The sequence below is a fragment of the Oncorhynchus gorbuscha genome, linkage group LG04 (assembly GCF_021184085.1).
Source record: "Oncorhynchus gorbuscha isolate QuinsamMale2020 ecotype Even-year linkage group LG04, OgorEven_v1.0, whole genome shotgun sequence".
NCBI classification, from domain to species: domain Eukaryota; kingdom Metazoa; phylum Chordata; class Actinopteri; order Salmoniformes; family Salmonidae; genus Oncorhynchus; species Oncorhynchus gorbuscha.
This window is the reverse complement of record NC_060176.1, coordinates 13,977,763-14,001,370: the sequence shown is the minus strand read 5'-3', so window position 1 is coordinate 14,001,370 and position 23,608 is coordinate 13,977,763. Positions and strand designations below refer to the sequence as shown.

Sequence of the window (23,608 nt, the reverse complement as noted above, 5' to 3'; positions counted from 1 at the left end):
ATGTCCTAGACACTAGTTTCCCTCATCTATGGTCCATCCTCTCTATGGTTTCTGAAAATGTTGACTGTTGTTCCATCACTAATAAACTCATTCCTTCCCTCAGACACACACGATTTCACTTGTGGGATGTATGGTGACGGGTGCTATACCATGGAACTGAGAGTCTATGGTGGCTAGTATGGGTACACCTCTGGAAAAATTATTTTTTAGGCCGCCTGCGTCTTTCAAAGTATTCAATGAAATACACACACAGGAAAATTATGTAATTTGACCATTTATTCTGGTTTATTGTGTGCTGAATAGTTTTAGCTGTAAGTTTTCAAGCCATCATCAAAGACTCAATCAAAGATATGTTCAGTAAGTGACTTCATAGATATTGTTGTATAACAGCTTATAAATAAAATACAAGCCAAATGAACAGATTCACTGAAAAGTTTGATATTCATTTCAAAGTTTGAAAAATGAATTCAGAGAGTAAAACAGTGGGCAGAATAGGATAGTAAAACCTATCTATATCAAATACAATCCAAGCAATCATGTTGCTGTTAAAATCTCTCATACAGTATAAGAAAAAAATTATACAGTACAAATTGAAAAAATATAAAAGTTTTAAGGAGGTTATACATTTAAAGAAAATAAGTAATCTGGTGTACTGGTAGCTAAATGTCCTGCTATAGTGGCCCTTGATTTAACATGTATAAATGTATATACACTTTGACATGATGACTAGTATGGACTATTGGATTGAATATCAATCACATTTTCCATCATAAAAAAATACATTAAAAGCAGGTGAGAAATCTGACAAACAAGTCAATTGATAGTCAATTGATAGACACAAATTCTAATATAACATTCAATACTTCAGGGTTTATTGAATCACATTTACTGCTGTAGTAAACTCACCCAGTTGTTTAAAAATGAATAGTGATAACCTTGATGATAGTAGGTTTACAAGACAGAATAGTTAAAACCCCTATTTATTCAGAATTGTATTAATTAAATTTGTACTGTGTTTTATTTCTGGATTGGTATATGTGGTATACTTCCTGGGGTGGTATATTTGATGAGTAAACCCTTTAATACCGTTACAGCACCATTTTTAATATGGTTGTATCGTACTTCCCTTTCTTGACACACAGTGTCTCTGTAACACCCAAGCTGCATAGCGTTGGGTCCTATCAGTTCACACCTTGCAAGTGTTGGCTTTGTTCTGATCCTCTATCCCATCTCTTTCTCCATTCATCAAAGTATGCCCTCGCTCATTGGCTCTGAAGAATTGAAAAGCATTGCTGTAAGCAAGGGCTAAAAGGTGTGAGAGGCTGAAGTGTATGTTAGTGACACATTTCACCATATGTCATGTCAGTCCTTTCTTGTGTTATCAATGAGGGGGAGTGAAGGAAGGTGCTCTGTTCAGGCGGTGATGGGCATGTTGTCCCTGTAGCAGGCTGCCCTCTGGGGGGCGGTGTAGCTACACAGGTCCTGGTAGATCCGGGCCATCTGCTCCCCGGCATGCAGCTCGTCTGACTGGATCTCCAGGTTAGGACTGCTGTACTGGGAACGATGCATGCTCACTGCATCCAACAGCTGCTGGCAGTTCACTGGAGTGACCTGTAGCCGAACACAGACAGAGAAAGAAGAAAAGGAGGGGAGAGTGAGAGAAGGAGAGGGGCAACTGTAAGCTCAGTCTGCCAGCTCCTGACAGTAGACTGGAGTGATCTGAACACAACCAGACAGGGAGGGAAGAGAGGTAACTGTTAGCTCAGTTTGTATTTTTATGGTACACTCCTAGAAAAAAAGGTGCTAATCTAAAACCTTAAAGGGTTCTTTGACTGTCCCCATAGGAGAACCCTTTGAAGAACCATTTCTAGTTGCAGGTTCCATGTAGAACCTTTTTCTACAGAGGGTTCTACATGGAACCCAGAAGGGTTCTACCTGGAAGCAAAAAGGTTTGGGGAGACCCCAAAGAACCCCTTTGAAACCCTTTTTTCTAAGAGTGTAGTGGTGCCCTTTTGACCAAGTCACCTTGAAGACTAAAGTTACCTCTATTTACTCAAACACATTCTGGGACTGTGCTGGGGGGATACCACATGTTTCAGTGATCCAGGGGATATAACCTCTGTTACCTGGACGATGATAAGTTTGCTCTTGGCTGTGCTGAGGTCATGAAGCTCCTCCCCGAAACACAGGGTCACCATGGGGTCAGGGGCGGGAAGCTGGCCCTCTTGGTACAGCTGGAGAGCTGGGACAAACAAAGCAGACAGAGAAGAGTTTATTACACAGACAGAGACTGCTTCATCATAACTGCACACTGATGAGTAAAGGCATGAACTCCAAAGAGTATATGTCTGTCAGTCAAGAGTACATGAATTCCTGTCCTCTTCAGAGCACATCATCCTAAATCAAAAAACAACATGAGTTCCTTCCTCCTCACCTTCGAAGAACCTTCCTGTGTCAAAAATCTTGACCACAGCGTCTCTCTCCAGTTTGCATGGCCCCCCAGGGCTGTAGTGGGGGCCCAATCCACCCTGCCCGCTCCAGAACACACGACTCTGGCACAGCCTCTTGATGAAGATGCCCTCGCGGTTGGCACGGACCAGCACACCCCTCTCCAGGTGCCCCAGGAGCTTGCGAGTGACATGGCGTTGGCGCTCAACCTCGATGAGCTCAGCAGGAGGGAAACGGACGTTCTGCAGGCTGTCTGGGAGACAGTAGGGGGACCTGTGCTGGACCAAGGGAGACTGACCCGGAGAGATACGACAGCCATCAGCATGAGATGTCACCACGCTGTCCATCAGCTTCCCACCATAGAAGAAGTTAATGATCATCTGGGAGAAGGCTGGAAACAGAGGAAGGGAAGGGAAGTGTTGAGTAAGCCACCGCATTGTCTTCTATTAAGTCTCGCAGAGGAATGCAAATAAATACATCTGTATTTAGAAATAGTGAGGAAACATACCGGCATTGAAAGAACCCATCGGCGAGGGATCTTGATGCCCCGGGAAGACTGCAGGGTAATAACATTTAAAAAATATAACTGACTGTGGTATAGATTTTTTATATCATTTTATATTATATCTATCATGAAATTCAAATGTTACCTTCCTCTTACATATGCAATATGCTCGTTAAGATGCAATGATCTTGAGTGACCGTGAAAAACATCTGACCCCTCTATCATGTCATGATTTGTCATTTCATCAAAAAATACAGCCCGTCAAGCACAACAGACTCACAGGCTTTGTGACCAAGAAAAAAACACCTTAGTCAGCAAAGTGCTAAAGGAAATGAGCAAATCCTTCCCCCTCTAGGATCTAGAATCATGTAAACTAGCTTGTGTTAGAAGCCAAAACTGCAAGGTAGTGTCGCAGAGTTTTGCGTCGCTATATATGCAGTTATTTTTAAATGAATAAATCGCAACTCTCACAAAGGAGGAACTGTAGCCTCATAGAACATACCACAATAACGCCCATTTTGATACAGGAGTCATAAACATGCAAGTTTCTCTGCATCTTAAAAAATGTTCTCATGGAAAACAGCTAGACAGATACTTTTAACAAAGGACAATATGATGTATAGGCATTTGCTAACTAATTAAATAGATCAGATAATTCACATATATATGTTCCAGTTGCCACTGTATGAAAGTGTTTAAATGGACATGACACCACTGCATGTTGGAGACACTCCACTAGATTGGATGAAAGACCCTTACCACTGGCGCTGCCCTGGGACCAGTACTCCGGGCTGGGCTGCATCCTACAGCCATCCTCCTGGGGAGAGTGGCTCCTCTTGACGATGCCAAGGTACTCATCATTGGAAGACTGACAATGGAATGACACACCATGCAATTAGTCTCTAATAACCATACATCAACAATCATACATATAATCACACATATTTAGAAACAGAAGAGGTAAGATAGTTGATAGTGGAGGATTGCTGCAGAAAAGGAGAGAACTTGAGCGACAGTAAAACAAGAAAACAGAGAGAGTGAAGTCGGTGAGAAATATAGATAGAGAGAGGAAGGGAAGAAATGGATGGAAAAAAGAAAAGCATACCTGCTTCACCTCTTTGATGAGCTCCTCCAGGTGTGCAGAGCTGCAGTCCATGTCAGTACTGTCACCAGGGCTAGATGTCAAAACTGCTGCTGCACTTTTACCTGCTGGAGCAGAGGGGACAACATGGTTGTTAGTCTTATTATCACAACTATTCTTTCTATTTACTACGGAAAAGGCTGATGGTCAAATGTAAATCAAGTCTCAGCAGCAAGCTGTCTTTGTCCAGGTGTCTATGTTTTCAACTCTGATCAAGGCAACGTCCTGCTGCCCGAAACATTAGTGACTTTTAATAGATAATTTGGGTTTGTTTTAGTAGCTACTATCTTGTCTCATCGCTACAACTCCCGTACGGGCTCGGGAGAGACAAAGGTTGAAAGTCATGCGTCCTCCGATACACAACCCAACCAAGCCGCACTGCTTCTTAACACAGGGTGCATCCAACCCGGAAGCAAGCCACACCAATGTGTCGGAGGAAACACCTGGCAACCTTTGTTAGCGCGCACTGCACCCGGCCTGCCACAAGAGTCGCTGGTGCGCGATGAGACAAGGATATCCCTACCGGCCAAGCCCTCCCTAACCCGGACAACGCTAGGCCAATATTGCGTCATCCCACGGACCTCCCGGTCGAGGCCGGTTGCGACAGAGCCTGGGCGTGAACCCAGAGTCTCTGGTGGCACAGCTGGCACTGCAGTACAGCGCCCTTAACCACTGCGCCACCCGGGAGGCCCTGCATGGGCGCAATTTGACTCTACATCCATTCAATGCAGGTGTTTATAATGTTCATTATTCTAATGTCTCCATAGTGTAAATATGAACTCACTCTTCTGCTCCTCCTCGGGGACAATGCGATACACCTTGTAGGGCTCAGAGATGTCCAGCTGGGACCTGTCTCCCACCTCCTCGAAGTCGGGGCTCTTATTGAGGGCACACCGCAGCCTGGTCTTCCATGTAGCAGGCTCAGCCTTCTCCCCCTCCTTAAACTTCCCCTTAAACACCGCCCAGGCCTGCAGGGAGGGAGCAGGTGCATTAGAACGAGAGCCATGGTAACATACATCCAAACATAACACATACCTGCTGGTGAGGTCAACAACTTGTTATATTCAAAAAGGTCTGGAACTGAACGAAAGAGATTAGAAAAGTCCACAATGAAGCCATGCATAGAAGTAATTAATACAATTAATCACATGATAAATACAGGTAGGATACATGAAACAAAAGGTTGAATTGTAATGACATGAAACTGGACAGGTTCTGGTTTAAATGATTTGTCAACTATTAAGTTATAATTACACAAAGATATTAGATTTTCAATCTCTCTGCTTGACTTCTTATGGCCATAGGCTCTAATTTAGCTGGCTCCAAGGAGGCACAAGTGTCAAACGCAGATTAGTTTGCAATTTCATCATGTAAAAACTGGTGCACTGGCATTTTCCAGCCATTATGCCAGGTTCGGCAATTTACCTGTCTAACATCAGCTCACTTGCTGAGGGGGGAAGGGTGGCAATATTTGAGGTGTGTCCTTAAATACAAGCGCAAAAGTCACAATTTCATGGAGCGCTAATGGGGAGTTTAAAGAGCCACAAAAAGCAGGTCTTAACGGTAACACAGTTGATAATGGCATGGCTTTTGAGAGGTAGCCTATCCAGGCATGTTGCACAGTGCCCATGGAAAAGAGATGTGCCTTTCATGCCAGTGAATCTCGTATTTAGAAACATAAAAAAACTATGTTTAATTCAAAAATGTTTTTTAAATAATCATAGCCTCCCCTTATTCAAGGCCGATTTAGCAGCATTGCATAGATGCATCTTTTTATCCGGGCCATTAGCCAAGTAGCCGAATAAAGGGGCTTTAAGGTATGCTGAGAGTGCTTGGAAATATTTCGCCCTCATGCTTTCTCACAATTCACATACCTGCATAGTTAATATCGCTTGTTCAAGTATCCATCATCTCCACAGAGTGCATTTAATCTGGTTACCAAAAATACGCTCCTCCAAACGTATAAAAATTATTCAATTAATCAGCGGCTATATTTTGCTTATTGATAACGTGCCTCACACATACAATGCGATTTGTGGGAGCCTAGTATTTTTTATTTTAGATGAAGTGCGATGCGTAAAGAGATGTAGGCTATAGGCTATGCTCGTTGAAGCCAATTACAACACTGTTGACTGACACCATTCCAAACATAGACTATTGAGCTAACTCATGTTTTTTTTACTGTTGTTATTACTTATTACTGTAGAATATGCTATTTAATAAGCTGTAGTATAAATCCACAATGGACCAGGACGAGAATAGTCCATGGCCCCAGTCGAATTGGAGTTGTTGACAATACAAAGATCATCAATAACCTACAGAACTCGAGACAAATGCATGCATTATTAAGCCATGCAAATTGTTGAGGGGTCAAGCCCTTGTCACACCTACAACGTATTTATTTATCAAATCCCAGCCCTTTAGCGCCACTGCCACCTATCGTGCTTATAATTCTGGCTGTGAAAACAGCACAAATGTTTCTGACACACCCCCAGACCAAGAGTTACTGCCAGCACTTAGATTTAGCATTGTGTTAGGTTTGTTAAAATAGAGCCCCATGACTCATAGATCAACGTATTGTCAATTATGTCATCATACTCTGTCGCCTATTTATGTGCGTTACAGGTGGTGAGAATGTGTTAATAAACCAACAACACGTAATGCACACCTGATTTATTTGTAGGCGCATACTAAACAATTAATGTGTCGCCTATTTATGCGCGTTACAGGTGGTGAGACTGTTTTAGTAAAACCAACAAAACGTAATTCACACCTGCTCTATTTGTAGTTGCGAAAAAAAAGTTTGTGCTATATGTCTCTCCATAAGTGGTGCGGAAGGCTAAACATATCGGTGATCTAAATATGCTCTCAAATCTACCGCTATCAACAAAATCCTCGTTTGAAATGTATGCCGATGAACCTACCTTGAAGATAGAAGCGTCAACCTCCTGGTTGTAATCCTGCTTCCCAGCATGTTTCCAGGGGATGCGGAACATAGTGCGACTGTCGTCCTCCCAGAGCAGCCCCGGGTACTGGCCGCTCTGGATCTGCTCAACTAGCCACTGTTTCAGCCTCCGACCGCCCGGGTTTACTGACATCTGTCATAAACATTCACAAGACATGTCACTGTATGGGCTGAACGTTTGTTTTCATTTGATACTTCTTTGTGATAATTATGAACTTATTTCAAGAGAGAGAGAGAGTAAAAAGTAAAACAAGATAATATTGGTTTATTATTTCAAAACAACTATATTTTTATATAGCTAACAAGGGACCACTCTTGAAGAGTTTAAACAAAGACAACTAAACCTTACCTTTTATTTTTGTATTGATAAGTCCTTTAGATATCCTTGTGATATCCTTCAAATAGCTTATTGAAGACTATTAAACCCTAACACCAAATCGATGTCTCAGAGTCAATAGAATAAATCTTTACTCGCACAACAGTTTAATCTCTTCTTTCAGATGAATGAAGCATTGACTGCAAGCTGATTGGACAGATGCGTTTCACTTGTATCCAATCGGGTTTAGGAAATACTTATAGATAAACCAATTCGGAAGTCTTGTTCTTGGAAGCATGGGCATTTACAAGAAATTATCTGACAGGAGATATCGTAGTAGGGTCTATGCCACAGTTGGCTACAGACGGCGGGGGTATTGAACAATCCTGGATAATAATTAGTAAAGGATAAAGGGAATTTCACCGCGTCATAAAATGACATTTTACTGTAAAGGTCGGTCCAACAGGTATTGTTCCTTCGTCACCCCACTGGTGCAGGTTTTACTACAGCCTAGGCTGCATTCAAACATACTGTCGGTGTAGGCAGAGTGACTTTCATGTTGGCTATGTTGGACAGATATGTACTCTGAACTAGATGCAATTATAAAGTGTTTATCATGTTACCATGTGAATTAGTTTTTATTTTGTGGGAATAAGAGTGTAAAAAAAGAAGACGAAGTCTCTAATGCCAACATGCGTATTCATAGCCCTTATACTGAAAGGACTATACACAAAACATTAGGAACACCTGCTCTTTCCATGACATAGACTGACCAGGTGAAAGCTATGACCCAATTATGATGTCATCTGTTAAATCCACTTCAATCAGTATACATGAAGGCGAGGCGAGAGGTTGAAGAAGGATTTTTAAGCCTTGAGATATGGATTGTGTATGTGTGCCATTCAGAGGGTGAATGGGAAAGCAAAAGATGTACAGAACACCATACAAAGAACACCATACCTACTGTGAAGCATGGGGGTGGAAACATCATGCTTTGGGACAGCCCCAAAACATCACTGCTCTAGAGGAGATCTGCATGGAGGAATGGGCCAAAATACCAGCAACAGTGTGTGAAAACCTTGTGAAGACTTACAGAAAACGTTTGACCTCTGTCATTGCCAACAAAGGGTATATAACAAAGTATTGAGATAAACTTTTGTTATTGACCAAATACTTATTTTCCTCCATAATGTGATTTTCTGGATTTTTTTTCTCATTTTGTCTGTCATAGTTGAAGTATACCTATGATGAAAATTACAGGCCTCTCTCATATTTTTAAGTGGGAGAACTTGCACAATTGGTGGCTGACTAAATACTTTTTTGCCCCACTGTACATGCAACTTAAAAGTTAGATCTCACAAAATGTATATTTGAAAATGCTTGGACATCACAGCAACCTTGAGGGAATCTTATTTGTCAGAAAAGGGATGTTCATATGATCGGGAAGATATACAAAACCTTGCAGAGAGCATATCCAACTGACAATCTCTTAGAAAAAAAGATAAACTATTGAAACAAAGACTTTAAAAGACTGATGTTGGCACAAGATGGAAGTAATGTTAGCATAACTAATGAAATTACAGCTAACAAAAGAGTATGCTTAATCCAGTGTAAGATAATGTATAGAATTTATTATGCAAGAGACAAAATTCACAAATTATACAGTACAACGGCAGAATCATGTCTTCACTGTTAAACAAATAATGACTTAATAATCAATGCTTTTTATGAAGTCCGGAAGTTGTGGATGGAGCTAGAAAGTTGGCTGTCAAAAGTATTGCAATGTAAACTTAATTTGAATCTATTCTGTCTGCATATTTCAAGACATTGCATATGGGGGTGTAGTGAGATGGACGATTCTCTTCTCATCACTCATCTTGAAAAAATGGATACAAAAAACTTGGAAATCAATCAATTTGCCATCATTAACACAATGGGAAAATGATTTATTATTTAAATATTGAAAGTGCGTGGGCTACGGAGAGAAACAAAATGATGCAGTTTCAGGCCATGTGGCGGAAAATGACGTGGGCCCTGGAGATGGGGGTCTGTGCTAGTGGGTCTAGCCAGGTGGGATGTAGTTATTGTTTGTATGATGTTGTCATTTGTGTGTATGTTTTGTATTGTTTATAAAATCTTATAAAAAAGAATGGTTCACCACCCAATGGACATCCAGACAACTGTGGGAAGCATTGGAGTCAACATGTGCCAGCATCCCTCTGGAGCACTTTTCACACCTTGTAGTCCATGCCCCGACGAATTGAGGTTGTTCTGAGGGCAAAAGGGATGCAACTCAGTAATAGGAAGGCGTTCCTAATGTTTCGTAAACTCTGTGTATATGCTAAAAATAGCCTGCCCTACAGCAGAGAGCTGATTTCATCTGACTAATATTAAAACTACACAGGAATGGTTCAGTGGTTTCAACAGATACTGCAGGACTGAATGTTGGTGGAGGGGGTTAACTTGTTGTGCCCCATCCTCAGTACTGTATTCAGACAGCCTTTGTATGTATCATTTCGAAACTGAGGAAAGCAGTTGTGGTGAAGGTAAGGTCACATGTCCAGGGTGCATTTTGAGGATTTGAGCCATGTCGTGGTCTGGCCTCACCTGTATGGCGGGGGTGGAGTCTGTATAGGGGGGGACTGTTTGGGGAAGCTGGGGGTGGCATGGTATCTGGGTCAAAGAAGGACTTCTCACTGAGGGGAACAGAACACTCATTGTTACTCCTGTGTCCATGCCAGTCTGGGGTGGCACTGCCAAGGCACTCTGTCTCTGACCAACCCTCCATCTCTGGGTCTTTCCCTAACACATACACAAATAACATTTTATTTGTCACATGTTCTGAATACAGTAGGTATAGACTGAATCGTGAAATTATTATTTACGTGGCCTTCCCAACGATGCAGAGTATAAACATATATATTTTTTAAATGGTAACACTAGGAAAAAATACACAAGAATGGAGCTACACTACATGACCAATAGTATGTGGACAGCTGATCGTCGAACATCTCATTCCAAAATCATGGGCATTAATATGGAGTGGTTCCCCCATGTGCTGCCTACACTCTTCTGGGATGGCTTTCCACTAGATGTTGGGACATTGCTGCGGGGGACATTAGTGAGGCTGGGCACTGATGTTTGGCGATTAGGCCTAGCTTGCAGTCAGTGTTCCAATTCCTCCCAAAAGGGTTTGATGGGGTTGAGGACAGGGCTCTTGGCAGGCCAGTCAAGTTCTTCCACACCGATCTCGACAAACCAATTCTGTATGGACCTCGCTTTGTGCACAGGGGCATTGTCATGCTGAAACAGGAAAGGGCCTTCCCCAAACTGTTGCCACAAAGTTGGAAACACAGAATCACTAGAATGTCATTGTATGCTGTAGTGTTAAGATTTTTCTTCACTGGAACTAATGGGCCTAGACCAAGCAATGAAAAACAGCCCCAGACCATTATTCCTCCTCCACCAAACTTTACAGTTGGCCCTAAGCATTGGGGCAGGTAGTGTTCTCCTGGCATCTGCCAAATCCAGATTTTTCTGTTTCTGTCATCACTCCAGAGAAAGAGTTTCCACTGCTACAGAGTCCAATGGCGGTGAGCTTTACACCACTCCAGCCGACGCTTGGCATAGTGCATGGGGATCTTATTAAGCTTGTGTGCGGCTGCTCGGCCATGGAAACCCATTTCATAAAGCTCCAGACAAACAGTTATTGTGCTGATGTTGCTTCCAGAGGCAGTTTGGAACTCTGTAATGAGTGTTGCAACTGAGGACAGATGATTTTTATGTGCTATGTGCTTCAGCACTCGGCAATCCTCTCCTGTGAGTTTGCATGGTCTACCACCTCGTGGCTGAGGCTTTGTTGTTCCTAGATGTTTCCACTTCACAATAACAGCACTTGCATTTGACCAGGGCAGCTCTAGCAGTGCAGAAATTTGAAGAACTGACTTGTTGGAAAGTTGGCATCCCATGATGGTGCCACATTGAAAGTCACTGAGCCCTTCAGTAAGACCAATGTTTGTGTATGCAGATTGCATGGCTGTGTGCTCAATTTTATACACCTGTCAGCAACAGGTGTGGCTGAAATAGCTGAATCCACTCATTTGAAGGGGTGTCCACATACTTGTATACAGGTCCTGTGTAGCTCAGTTGGTAGAGCAGGTCACTTGCAACGCCAGGGTTGTGGGTTTGATTCCCAAGGGGGACCAGTATGTATGCACTCTACTGTAAATCGCTCTGGATTAGAGCGTATGCTAAATGACAAAAATCTCAAATGTAAATATATACAGGAAGTACCAGGTCAATGTGCAGTGGTTTGAGGTAGATATAGAAAGTCTACTCACCCTTTCAACATTTTCGTCTCATAGACTGGAATTAAAATGTCATTTGTTCCCCATTGATTTACATATCCTAACCCCACAACTACCAAGTTTAAAAAATATTCTGGAATTTTTTATTAAATCTATTTAAAAAAAATTGGACTGAAAAGCTTGGTAAGATAAGTGATAACAATCCTGAATTACCTCAGGTGTAACCAATCACCTTCAAAATCACACACTAAGTTTATTGGCCTCCATCTGTGTTAAATTGTAGTGATTCGCATGATTTCAGGATAGATGAAGCAGTTCAAATCAAATTGTATTTGTCACATGCACCGTTTTCAACAGGTGTAGGTAGACCTTACAGTGAAATGCTTAATTACAAGCCCTTAACCAACAATGCAGTTAAGAAAAATACCTACAAAAATAAATAAAAGTAACAAATAATTAAAGAAATAATAATAGTGAGGCTATATACAGTGGGTACTGGTACAGAGTTAATGTGCGGAGGCACCGGTTAGTTGAGTTAATTGAGGTAATATGTACATGTAGGTAGAGTTATTAAAGTGACTATGCATAGATAATAATAAGAGAGTAGCAGCAGCGTAAGAGGGGGGCAATGCAAATAGTCTGGGGAGCCATTTGATTAGATTTTCATGTGTCTTATGGATTCGGGGTAGCAGCTGTTTAGAAGTCTCTTGGACCTAGACTTGGCGCTCCAGTACCGCTTGCCATGCGGTAGCAGAGAGAACAGTCTATGACTATGGTGGCTGGAGTCTTTGACAATTTTTAGGGCCTTCCTCTGACACAGCCTGGTATAGAGGTCCTGGATGGCAGTAAGCTTGGCCCCAGTGATGTACTGGGCCGTACACACTACCCTCTGTAGTGCCTTGCAGTCGGAGGCCGAGCAGCTGACATACCAGGCAGTGATGCAACCTGCCAGGACACTTTTGATGGTGCAGCTGTAGAACCTTTTGAGGATCTGAGGACCCATGACAAATATTTTCCGTCTCCTGAGGGGGAATAGGTTTTGTCATGCCCTCTTCACGACTGTCTTGGTGTGCTTGTACAATGTTGGTTTGTTGGTGATGTGGACACCAAGGAACTTGAACCTCTCAACCTGCTCCACTGCAGCCCTGTCAATGAGAATGGGGGCGTGCTTGGTCCTCCTTTTCCTGTAGTCCACAATCATCTCCTTTGTCTTGATTACGTTGAGGGAGAGGTTGTTGTCCTGGCAACACACGGCCAGGTCTCTGACCTCTTTCCTGTAGGTTCCCTCTGCTGGGTAGTGAATTGCAAAGCAAACACTCAACCATAAGCACCAGGGAGCTTTCAAAAGAACTCTGGGACAAAGTTGTGGAAAGGCACAGATCAGGGATGGGTATAAAAATATATAAAATGCCTTGAATACCCCTTGAAGCACTTGGGAGATTCTATAACCATGTGGTCAAAATGTTTGTGGTCTGACAAAATGAAAATGAAACTATTTGGCCTAAAGGTAAAGCTTTATGTTTGGTGCAAACCCTACATGGCACATCACCCAAAGAACACTATCCCTAATGTGAAGCATGGTGGTGGCAGCATCATGTTATGGGGATGTTTCTCATCATCAGAGACTGATCAGGATAGAAGGTCAAATTAACGGAGCAATGTACAGAAAAGTCCTTGAGGAAAACCTGCTACCCTCTGCAAGAAAGCTGAAACTGGGAGTGAAGTTCACCTTTCAGCATGACAACAACCCGAAGCACACAGCCAAAACTACAGTGGTGTGGCTAAGGAATATAAAGGAACATTTCCTTGAGTGGCACAGTCAGAGCCCTGACGTAAATACAATCAAAACTTTGCAGCATGACTTGAAGATTGCTGTCCATCAGCACTCCCCAAGGAACTTGAAAGAGCTTGAACAGTTTTGCAAAGAAGAATAGTCAAATATTGTCAAATGTAGGTGCGCAAAGTTGGTAGAAACCTATCCCAACAAACTCACACCTGTAATTTCTGTCAAAGGTGCTTCCATCCACTCAGGGGGGTGGAGAGGTATAAAATTATGACATTTCAGTTTAGTATTTAATATATATATTTTTAGCGCTTTGGTACTATTTTCACAAGTATGTGGTACATTTTCAAAACTCTTAGTACAAAACTCAAAACTGGTCACACTTGTAAAGCAGTCAGTCTTTCATTCAAAACCTGTCACTGTGCATTCATTTGGAATGTAAACATCTCTCACTGCACAACCAACCATTGATTCAATATATACATTTGTGAAATGTAATGAGAACATTGGTTTAATCCCCAAAACACAACATTGATATCGTTTCAATCTGGTCGCTTTAACTACCAGTTAATCCAATACCAAACAATGCAAGATACATGTTTCGAATCACCCTTAGAAGTGATGAAAGTAATATGCTACAGTACAGTAAATTACAGTAGATTACAGTTTTCACATTAGGCAATACACTTAGATTACCCAACAAAATGGATAGAAAATCTATCATTTCCATAATATCTATCCAATGTGTAATCAAAGGTGTGATCAATGAAGATATCCTCTACAACCATTCATGCAACATTTAAAAAATGCAATATAGGTGTACTGTCTAATAAAATGTAAGAAATTAAATGAAACAAATTCAATTGATGAAAATAAAACACAACATTTAGCACGCATTCATTTGTATCAAGACTGTCTTGAGCATTTGGCCATAAATTCATCCACATCACAGTGAATGTCCTCATTGTTCATGCACCACGGGAAAAATATTTTGGCATGGCGAAGCCAAGCTTGACATTTGGTCGTCATTGATGTCATAACATGCCTCATCCATGGCCAGAAGGAGGGTGGCAAGCTCATGGGGATGGCGATCGTACAGCTTTGACCTTCAACCCTATTGAAAATCCTCAATAGGGTTGAAAGAATAGAGAGTATGGGGCAGATATAGCATCATGAATTGGGGATGGGCCCGAAACCATGCCTGAACCACCTCTGCATGGTGGAACGTAGCATTGTCCCACACAATGACCCTTCACCTTGACAGGCCCGCTCAATTTGATTGAGAAACACAATGAGCTGTGCAAGTAATGGCCGATGTCCGACCACAACATCTTCAGAGATAGCCGTTTCCCCCACGTTGTCCAGGCACTTGGATGGTCGCCAGTTGGCCGATGTCCGACCACAACATCTTCAGAGATAGTTGTTTCCCCCACGTTGTCCAGGCACTTGGATGGTCGCCAGTTGGCCGATGTCCGACCATAACATCGTTAGAGATAGCCGTTTCCCCCACGTTGTCCAGGCACTTGGATGGTCGCTAGTTGGCCGATGTCCGACCACAACATCTTCAGAGATAGCCGTTTCCCTCACATTGTCCAGGCACTTGGATGGCCGCCAGTTGGCCGATGTTCCGCCCACGGAGACGAGTTTTGGCCAGGTTGAAGTCCGCTTCTTCATCAACAAAGATATACTTGTGATTGTTCACAGCAGCATCAAGCACCCTCTTAAAATATATTTTGGTTAGTTACTTTTACAGTATAGTTCCAATATGATATTGTGATTCTGAAAATAGAACAGAGTATACTGTCAATAGATCATACTGTAAGAATACTGTAACATGTTTTGTGAATTTAAATACATTACAATGTCATTTACTGTACATGTAATGGTAATATGCATCGTTCATATTCTCTAGACTTACAGGTTTTCTTGGTGAAATGTTCCCATTATCAAATTGACAGTTGATCTTTTTAGATCGGGGTGAACTAATTTGGCAGCCTCTGCCATGGTAAGGCCTCTGTTTGCCACGAGGTCAATGACGATGACCCGGGCTTCATTAGACACAACAGTTTCCTGACGGGGCCCGTGCCCACATCTTTGACCTCTTAATGTTTTAAATTTGAGGATATGTTTTGAGTTTGTACTAAGAGTTGTGATATTTTACCACATACCTGCGAAAATAGTACCAAAGCGATTAAAAAGCAGCGTTTCCCAATCTCGGCTCTGCCCCCCTGGGTACACATTTGATTTGGATTCAAATCATCAAAGCTTGATGAGGAGTTGGTTATTTGAATCAGCTGTGTAGTGCTGGGGCAAGAAACTAAATGTGCACCCGAGGAGGGAGGGGTGCAGAACCAAGTTTGGGAAACCCTGCTCTAAAGCACTGACACAACAAAATGTGAAAAATGTTCAAGGGGGTGTAGACTTTCTATAGGCACTGTAGACATCAGCATAGATAATAAGAACATAAACAACATAGTAGCAGCAGCATATGATGTGTAGAAGTGTGTGTGTGTTTGTGTTATGTCGGTATGTGTGTGTGTGTGTGTGTGTGTGTGTGTGTGTGTGTGTGTGTGTGTGTACACTACCAGTGTGTGTGTGTGTGTGTGTGTGTGTGTCATTGTGTGTGTGTTGTGTGTTATGTGTTGTGTGTGTTTGTACATGTGTGTGTGAATACATACCGGTCAAATAGTTTTAGAACACATCAAAAGTATGAAATAACACATAAGGAATCATGTAGTAACCAATAAAAGTGTTAAACAAATCCAAATATATGTATATTCTTCAAATAGCCACCTTTTGCCTTGACAGTTTTGCACACGCTTGGCATTCTCTCAACAATCTTTATGAGGTAGTCACCTGGAATGCATTTCAATTAACAGGTGTGCATTCTTAAAAGTACATTTGTGGACTTTCTTTCCTTCTTAATGTGTTTGAGCCAATCAGTTGTGTTGTGAGAAGTGTGTGTGTGTGTGTGTGTGTGTGTGTGTGTGTGTGTGTGTGTGTGTGTGTGTGTCAAAAGTGTGTGTGTGTGTGTGTGTGTGTGTGGGGGGGGGGGGGGGGGGGGGTAGTGTACAAAAGATAGACGTATCTGGTAGAAGACCAGGTCCATAGGAATGGAAGACCCAGGGTTAAGGATAAGGATAAGTTAATTAGAGTTACCAGCCTCAGAAATTGCAGCCCAAATAAATGTTTCACAGAGTTCAAGTAACAACTGTTCAGAGGAGACTGTGTGAATCAGGGCTTCATGGTCAAATCAATAAGAAGAAGATACTTGCTTGGGCCAAGAAACACGAGCAATGGACATCAGACGGGTGGAAATCTGTCCTTTGGATTTTTAGTTCCAACCACCGTATCTTTGTGAGACGCTGTGTGGGTGAGTGGACAATCTCCACATGTGTATTTCCCACCGTAAAGCATGGAGGAGGAGGCCTATGGTGTGGGTGTGCTTTACTGGTGACACTGTCTGTGATTTATTTAGAATTCAAGGCACACTTAACCAGCATGGCTACCACAGCATTCTACAGCGATACGTCATCCCATCTGTTTTGGGCTTAGTGGGACTATCATTTGTTTTTAAACAGGACAATGACAAAACACAGGCTGTGTTAGGGCTATCTGACCAAGAAGGAGAGTGATGGAGTGCTGCATCAGATGACCTGGCCTCCACAACCTGCCAACCTCAACCAAATTGAGATGGTTTGGGATGAGTCTGACTGCAGAGTGAAGGAAAAGCAGCCAACAAGTGATCAGCATATGTGGGAACTCCTTCAAGACTGTTGGAAAAGCATTCCAGGTGAAGCTGGTTGAGAGAATACCAAGAGTGTGCCATGAAGGCAAAGGGTGGCTATTTGAAGAATCTCAAATATAAAATATATTTTGATTTGTTTAACACTTTTTTGGTTATTACAGTGAGGATTTTGCGTGAGAGTGTCAGTGTAGTGTGAGTGTGAGAGAGTGTGCATATATAGTCATGTGAGTGTGCATAGAATTAGTGCAAGATAGGGTCAGCGTGGATAGTCTGGGTAACAATTAATAATTTAGCAGTCTTATGGTTATTTAGCAATATTATGGCATGGGGATAGAAGCTGTTGCAGAGCCTGTTGGTCCAGCTGAGAGCATACACTTTCCAGCACAAGCTCTCTCCATCTCTGCACATACACACACACATTAGTTTAGTTATGATTTGATAATACTTTGGTTTGTAGCCAGCCTTATACAATTGCTGTAAGGTTGTTTCAGTCTCAATATGCTGCTTTGGCTTCATAATAGTATTTATTAGCATATATATTTTTGGCAAACAATGAAAGTGTACATTTGAATATTAATAAAGCATATACATACACTATGATACAACATCATTTGTACCACTAAACATTTAACAAAGATCTTAAAACTCCCTAAAACTAAAATAATATTTATAACTTCTGATAAATTGACAAGCAAATTTCCAAAGAAGATTTACGGTAGATTTTTAGGAAGACCCCATATTATGACTTTGGTCTGTGATGATCCTTCATTTTACTAGCTGGAACGAGGCATTCATTTTCTATTGGCAAAGCTGCTGTTATTTAAAGCTTTATCACATGCAGGTATACAGTAGCTGGATCAGTTTAAATTAGGGCGGAGAGCATCTTATGTTCATTCATATGTCCATTCAACCCTCAACACCAATCAGATCTTCCATCTAACCAGCGGACTGCATTTAACATGATGTAATCATGGTACCATGTAATAACATATTGATAAACATATTCATTATAATTAATGATAATGTAATGTTAGGTGTAGGACATTTTCCTGATCATGTGACCTAACCAGGTCCTCGTTATAGGTCTTAGGCAGATGATTAAAAACAGAAAATGCTAGTCCTACACTTCTTTATCTGTTTGGCCTTAAAAGTTGACATGTTGGGTTTAGAGATGAGTTGAGGCGACGTTATAGGACAGGTGAAGCCTCATGGTAGTATGTGGCTGCAAGGTCAAGGTGTTGAGGTGTGGAGGTGTTTGGATTAATGCTTCAGTGACCATCAGAGCTCCTGATCAGGCTGTACTAAGGTCAGTTTAGTGGCGAGGGACATGGGAGGTAGTGCAGTGGTGAGAGAGTCAGTTAGACAATACCCCTATGCACTTGGGACCTGCAAGTACTAAATAGTTACACGCAATAAGGTGACAATTCCACCTAGTCTATCAGAGGGCAGGGTGGAGCTATTCCCATATTGCTTAGGAGGACTAGGTTCTTGAGAATGTCTTGGTCAAGAGAAACCCCTGGCCCTACTTACACCCATCAGATCCTTTCAGATCTAAGTGCCTAGGGATTGGGAAATTGTCTCACTCTACAGGCAGGCCTGAGCTGGAGGTTGGTGGGACCAGGGAGACTCCTCTTTTTCGCCCAGAGCCGTTGTAGGCATTGTAGGGTAGAGGGTAGACACTGGAGACCTGGTTCATCCAGCCCTGGTCCCCTCCTCTCCTCTGGTTCTCCTGCTGCTGCTGCTCTATGTACTGGTACAGCAGCACTCCCACCTGCTCCTGGTCCTTGAAGGGACTGTGGCGGAAACTGGCCCGCAGCCACACCCGGTACTGGAGAGAAGACAGACAGAAAAGACCATTGTTTGATGGTTCAGATCAATTATTGTTCTATGGTCCCCCAAGGGTGGGATGTTAGAGCAGAGTGTTCTGGAGTCAGAGCAGAGTGTTCTGGCATCGGAGCGGTGTTCTGGAGTCAGAGCAGAGTGTTCTGGCGTCGGAGCGGTGTTCTGGAGTCAGAGCAGAGTGTTCTGGAGTCAGTGCAGAGTGTTCTGGAGTCAGTGCAGAGTGTTCTGGAGTCAGTGCAGAGTGTTCTGGAGTCAGAGCAGAGTGTTCGGGCATCAGAGAGGTGTTCTGAGTCAGAGCAGAGTGTTCTGTAGTCAGAGCAGTGTGTTCTGGCATCAGAGAAGAGTGTTCTGGAGTCAGAGCGGTGTTCTGGAGTCAGAGCAGAGCGTTCTGGAGTCAGAGCAGAGCGTTCGGGCATCAGAGCAGAGTGTTTTGGCGTCAGAGCAGAGTGTTCTGGAGTCAGAGCAGAGTGTTCGCGTCAGAGCAGAGTGTTCTCGCGTCAGAGCAGAGTGTTCTGGCGTCAGAGCAGAGTGTTCTGGCTTCAGAGTGTTCTGGTGTCAGAGCAGAGTGTGTTCAGAGCAGAGTGTTCGGGTGTCAGAGCAGAGTGTTCGGGTGTCAGAGCAGAGTGTTCGGGTGTCAGAGCAGAGTGTTCTGGAGTCAGAGCAGAGTGTTCTGGAGTCAGAGCAGAGTGTTCTGGAGTCAGTGCAGAGTGTTCTGGAGTCAGAGCAGAGTGTTCTGGCGTCAGAGCAGAGCGTTCTGGAGTCAGAGCAGAGTGTTCTGGAGTCAGAGCAGAGCGTTCTGGAGTCAGAGCAGAGAGTGTTCTCAGAGTGCAGAGTGTTCTCGCGTCAGAGCAGAGTGTTCTGGCGTCAGAGCAGAGTGTTCTGGCGTCAGAGCAGAGTGTTCTGGCGTCAGAGCAGAGTGTTCTGGCGTCAGAGCAGAGTGTTCGGGCGTCAGAGCAGAGTGTTCGGGCGTCAGAGCGGTGTTCTGAGTCAGAGCAGAGTGTTCTGTAGTCAGAGCAGTGTGTTCTGGCATCAGAGAAGAGTGTTCTGGAGTCAGAGCAGTGTTCTGGAGTCAGAGCGGTGTTCTGGAGTCAGAGCAAAGCGTTCTGGAGTCAGAGCAGAGCATTCTGGAGTCAGAGCAGAGCGTTCTGGAGTCAGAGCAGAGCGTTCTGGAGTCAGAGCAGTGTGTTCTGGCGTCAGAGCAGAGTGTTCGGGCGTCAGAGCAGAGTGTTCTGGCGTCAGAGCAGAGTGTTCTGGCGTCAGAGCAGAGTGTGTGGGCGAGAAGTTATTTTTCTATTACCACACTTTCACTTGGTTTATTTTCCTTACCAGTAGACGGTGATAGATGTAGATAGAGTTAGTTACAATCTAAGCAATTTATCTCTAGATCAATCTCTGTGTGTGGTTGGCAAACGGACAGCAGACATTCCTGAAAACAAGGTACTTTTCTCAGCAGCTCAGAGAGCCATAAGAGGTCCAACAGCTGTGCCCCCAACACACTCACTCTGGCTTTAACAACACTGCTTCTGGGCTTGATCCCAACTTGAAATCTGTGCACGTAAATCATGCATTGATGTCATTGCATGTGTAACTTGTGAAAATTCAAGTTACACATGCTGATCTCAAGATGAGATGTGACCTATGAGGACTGAAAGTATCATATATTTACATAGACAATGTCCTCTAAAATGGCCCAGTGTCTGGGTTTAACGGTACACAGGGATTAATCCTGGTGAGAGGGCCTCGAGGAGGCAGCAGGGATTGGGTGGGAAACCCCTGGCAGAAGTCCCAGGTATTTAGCCCAGCAGTCAGTGGGCCCACATAGGGACCAGTGAGTGCTGATGAAGGGGTGGGGGAAGCTAGCTCTGAATCAGACCTTTACCAAGAACCTGCCTCCACTTCCGTGACTCCTCCTCTGACGTTCCTGCTCACACATTAGCTACGGGCTCTCAAACAAAAACAGATCTAGGACCAACCTCGATTGTAGTGACTGTGTAAGTGACGTCACCCAATTCCATTGAAGCTTGTAGAAAAGTACACTTTACAAAAAATGACTTAGGAAAATTGCAATTGGTTCAGAACAGTGCAGCACAGCTGGCCCTTGGATGTACACAGAGAGATAATATTAATAATATGCAATATCACAATACTTATTTTCCACCATAATTTGCAAATAAATTCATAAACAATCCTACAATGTGATTTTCTGGATTTTTTCCCTCATTTTGTCTGTCATAGTTGAAGTGTACCTTTGATGAAAATTACAGGCCTCTCATCTTTTTGAGTGGGAGAACTTGCACAATTGGTGGCTGACTAAATACTTTTTTGCCCCACTGTACATACACACACACAAACAGTAGCATATGCACTATATAGACACGTACACATGGATTTTGTACTTTAAATACGTGAGGCACACAGTCTGTGAATGTATTGTAATATTTTAAAAGTTGTGTCACGACTTCCGCCGAAGTTGGTCCCTCTCCTTGTTCGGGCGGCGTTCGGGGTCGACGTCACCAGCTTTCTAGTCACCACCGATCCATGTTTAATTTTCGTTTGTCTTTATTATTACACACCTGGTTTCCATTCCATAATCAAATGTTCCTTATTTAACCCTCTGGTTTCCCTTTCTGTTTTGTGCGTGGTTGTCATTGTCATGTGGTTTCGTTATTTTGTGCTCTAGATATTTGTGATTTTCCTTGTTGGAACATTGCTTAATTATTGAGTAAATTCTCTGATTATTACTCATACCTGTGTCCTGCGCCTGACTAATCCATTCACCTAATCGTTGACAGAATCACGCACCATAGGATGGAGTTAGTAGGTGCAACCAGCCCTCCTCTCCCAGTGGAGGAGCGAATCCAGCAGCACGCAACTATGTTACAGAGTCTCGGTACAACATCGCATGCTGCAAACCATGGACCGATGGGAGAAAGGGGGTTTTCCGGTTAACCCATCATCATCACCCCAGCTCCCACAACAACCTACACTGATGTCCACCCCTCCTTCATCAGGATCCAGTGGGATTCGGCTCTCGCTCCCGGGAGCGTATGATGGAACGGCTGCCGGGTGCCAGGGTATCCTACTCCAGCTGGAGCTCTACCTGGCAGCCGTTCAGCCGGCCCCTCATCTCTTGTCTGACTGGTAAAGCACTGGAATGGGCCAACCTCATCTGGAGAATGTTGGACTCAGTTGGACAATTACGAGGATTTCACCCGCCGCTTCCGGGCGGTTTTCGATCATCCACCTGAAGGGAGAGTGGCGGGGGAAAGCTTGTATCATCGAAGACAGGGGATGAGGAGCACTCAAGAGTTCGCTGGACTTTAGAACTCTGGCTGCCGGTGCGGAATGGAATGAGCGGGCCCTGATCGACCACTACAGGTGTAGTTTACGCGAGGACGTTCATAGGGAGCTAGCCTGCAGGGACACCACCCTTAACCTTGACCAGCTGGTGGATCTATCCATCCGGGTGGATAACCTGTTGGCCTCTCGCGGACGTCCGGATCGGGGTCCGTCAGTTCCATCCCCCAGCACTTCTGATCCAACCCCGATGGAGCTGGGAAGTGCTGCTATGAGGGGGACCAGAGGATGGACCATTCCCTGCACCATCTTTGGCCGCAGAGGGCACAATGCTGGTCGGTGCTGGGGAGGTTCGCCAGGGGGTCGAGGTAGCAGGCGGAGCACTGGTGGATCATCCCAGGTGACTCACTCAGAGCTCCCTGTTGCACACACGTGGTTTTATATAGAATTTCCTGAGCTTTCCCCGCGTTCCCAGCATAAGGTGCTAGTAGACCGTTCCTTCGCACTTAGATTAGGGATCTCTATTGTTCCTGTTGATGTTCCCTTCCCTGAACATGCCTTAGATAGTCGTCCTTTGGGGTCGGGGCTAATTAGGGAGGTCACAGCTCCACTCTGTATGATAACGCAGGAGGGTCATGAGGAGAGATGTAGTCTCTTTCCTGACCGACTCTCCTGCATTTCCTGTTGTGTTGGGCATTCCCTGGTTGGCCTCTCATGACCCCACTATTTCGTGGCAACAGAGGGCTCTCAAGGGATGGTCCCGTCAGTGCTCAGCGAGGTGTGTAGGTGTTTCTTTAGGTGCAACTACGGTGGAGAGTCCAAACCAGGTCTCCAACCATGCACATTCCCGCCGAATATGCCAATTTGGCACTCGCCTTCTGTAAAAAGAAGGCGACTCAATTACCACCCCATCGACAGGGGGATTGTGCGATAAATCTCCTGGTAGACGCTTCACTTCCCAGGAGTCACGTGTATCCTCTGTCACAGGAGGAGACGGCGGCTATGGAAACATATGTCACCGAACCTCTGGGAATAGGGATACATTCGGCCTTCCACTTCACCTATCTCTGAGTTTCTTTTTTGTGAAGAAGAAGGATGGAGATTTAGGCCTGTGTATTGACTATCGAGGTTTAAATCAGATCACGGTAAAATACAGTTACCCGCTACCTCTCATAGCCAGTATGACAGTCATTGCACGGGGCGCGCTTCTTCACAAAATTGGACCTCTTACAACCTGGTGCGTATCTGGGCGGGGG

At 43.7% G+C, this 23,608-nt stretch overlaps 2 protein-coding genes across 6 annotated transcripts in view; both read right to left on the bottom strand.

The window, feature by feature from the left end:
- Positions 1-261: 261 nt before the first annotated feature.
- LOC124033685 (interferon regulatory factor 8-like) lies at positions 262-7,607 on the bottom strand. 4 transcript variants are annotated; one of them, XM_046345869.1, is made up of 9 exons: positions 7,409-7,607; positions 7,019-7,192; positions 4,879-5,062; positions 4,068-4,159; positions 3,713-3,821; positions 2,957-3,004; positions 2,435-2,839; positions 2,127-2,242; positions 262-1,611 (listed from the first exon to the last, which is right to left on the bottom strand). In XM_046345869.1, the coding sequence occupies exons 2-9, from the start codon at positions 7,190-7,192 to the stop codon at positions 1,414-1,416; spliced, it is 1,326 nt and encodes a 441-aa protein (XP_046201825.1). In that variant the 5' UTR covers positions 7,409-7,607; the 3' UTR covers positions 262-1,413. The 4 variants fall into 4 exon arrangements, with proteins under 4 accessions (XP_046201825.1, XP_046201823.1, XP_046201822.1 ...); XM_046345867.1 differs by having other exon boundaries at positions 4,068-4,162; positions 7,409-7,604; XM_046345866.1 differs by having other exon boundaries at positions 4,059-4,159; positions 7,409-7,604.
- A 1,024-nt stretch (positions 7,608-8,631) lies between these two features.
- Positions 8,632-23,608, bottom strand: part of LOC124033104 (dual specificity protein phosphatase 22-A-like) — a 56,260-nt gene continuing 41,283 nt past the window's right edge. The window contains exon 7 of one of the 2 annotated variants that reach the window (XM_046345042.1): positions 8,632-9,646. In XM_046345042.1, the coding sequence (XP_046200998.1) occupies positions 9,530-9,646 (117 nt within the window). In that variant the 3' untranslated portion in view covers positions 8,632-9,529. Of the gene's footprint in view, positions 9,647-17,724; positions 19,042-23,608 lie in introns of those variants that run through there. The other variant, XM_046345041.1, reaches the window with a different exon arrangement.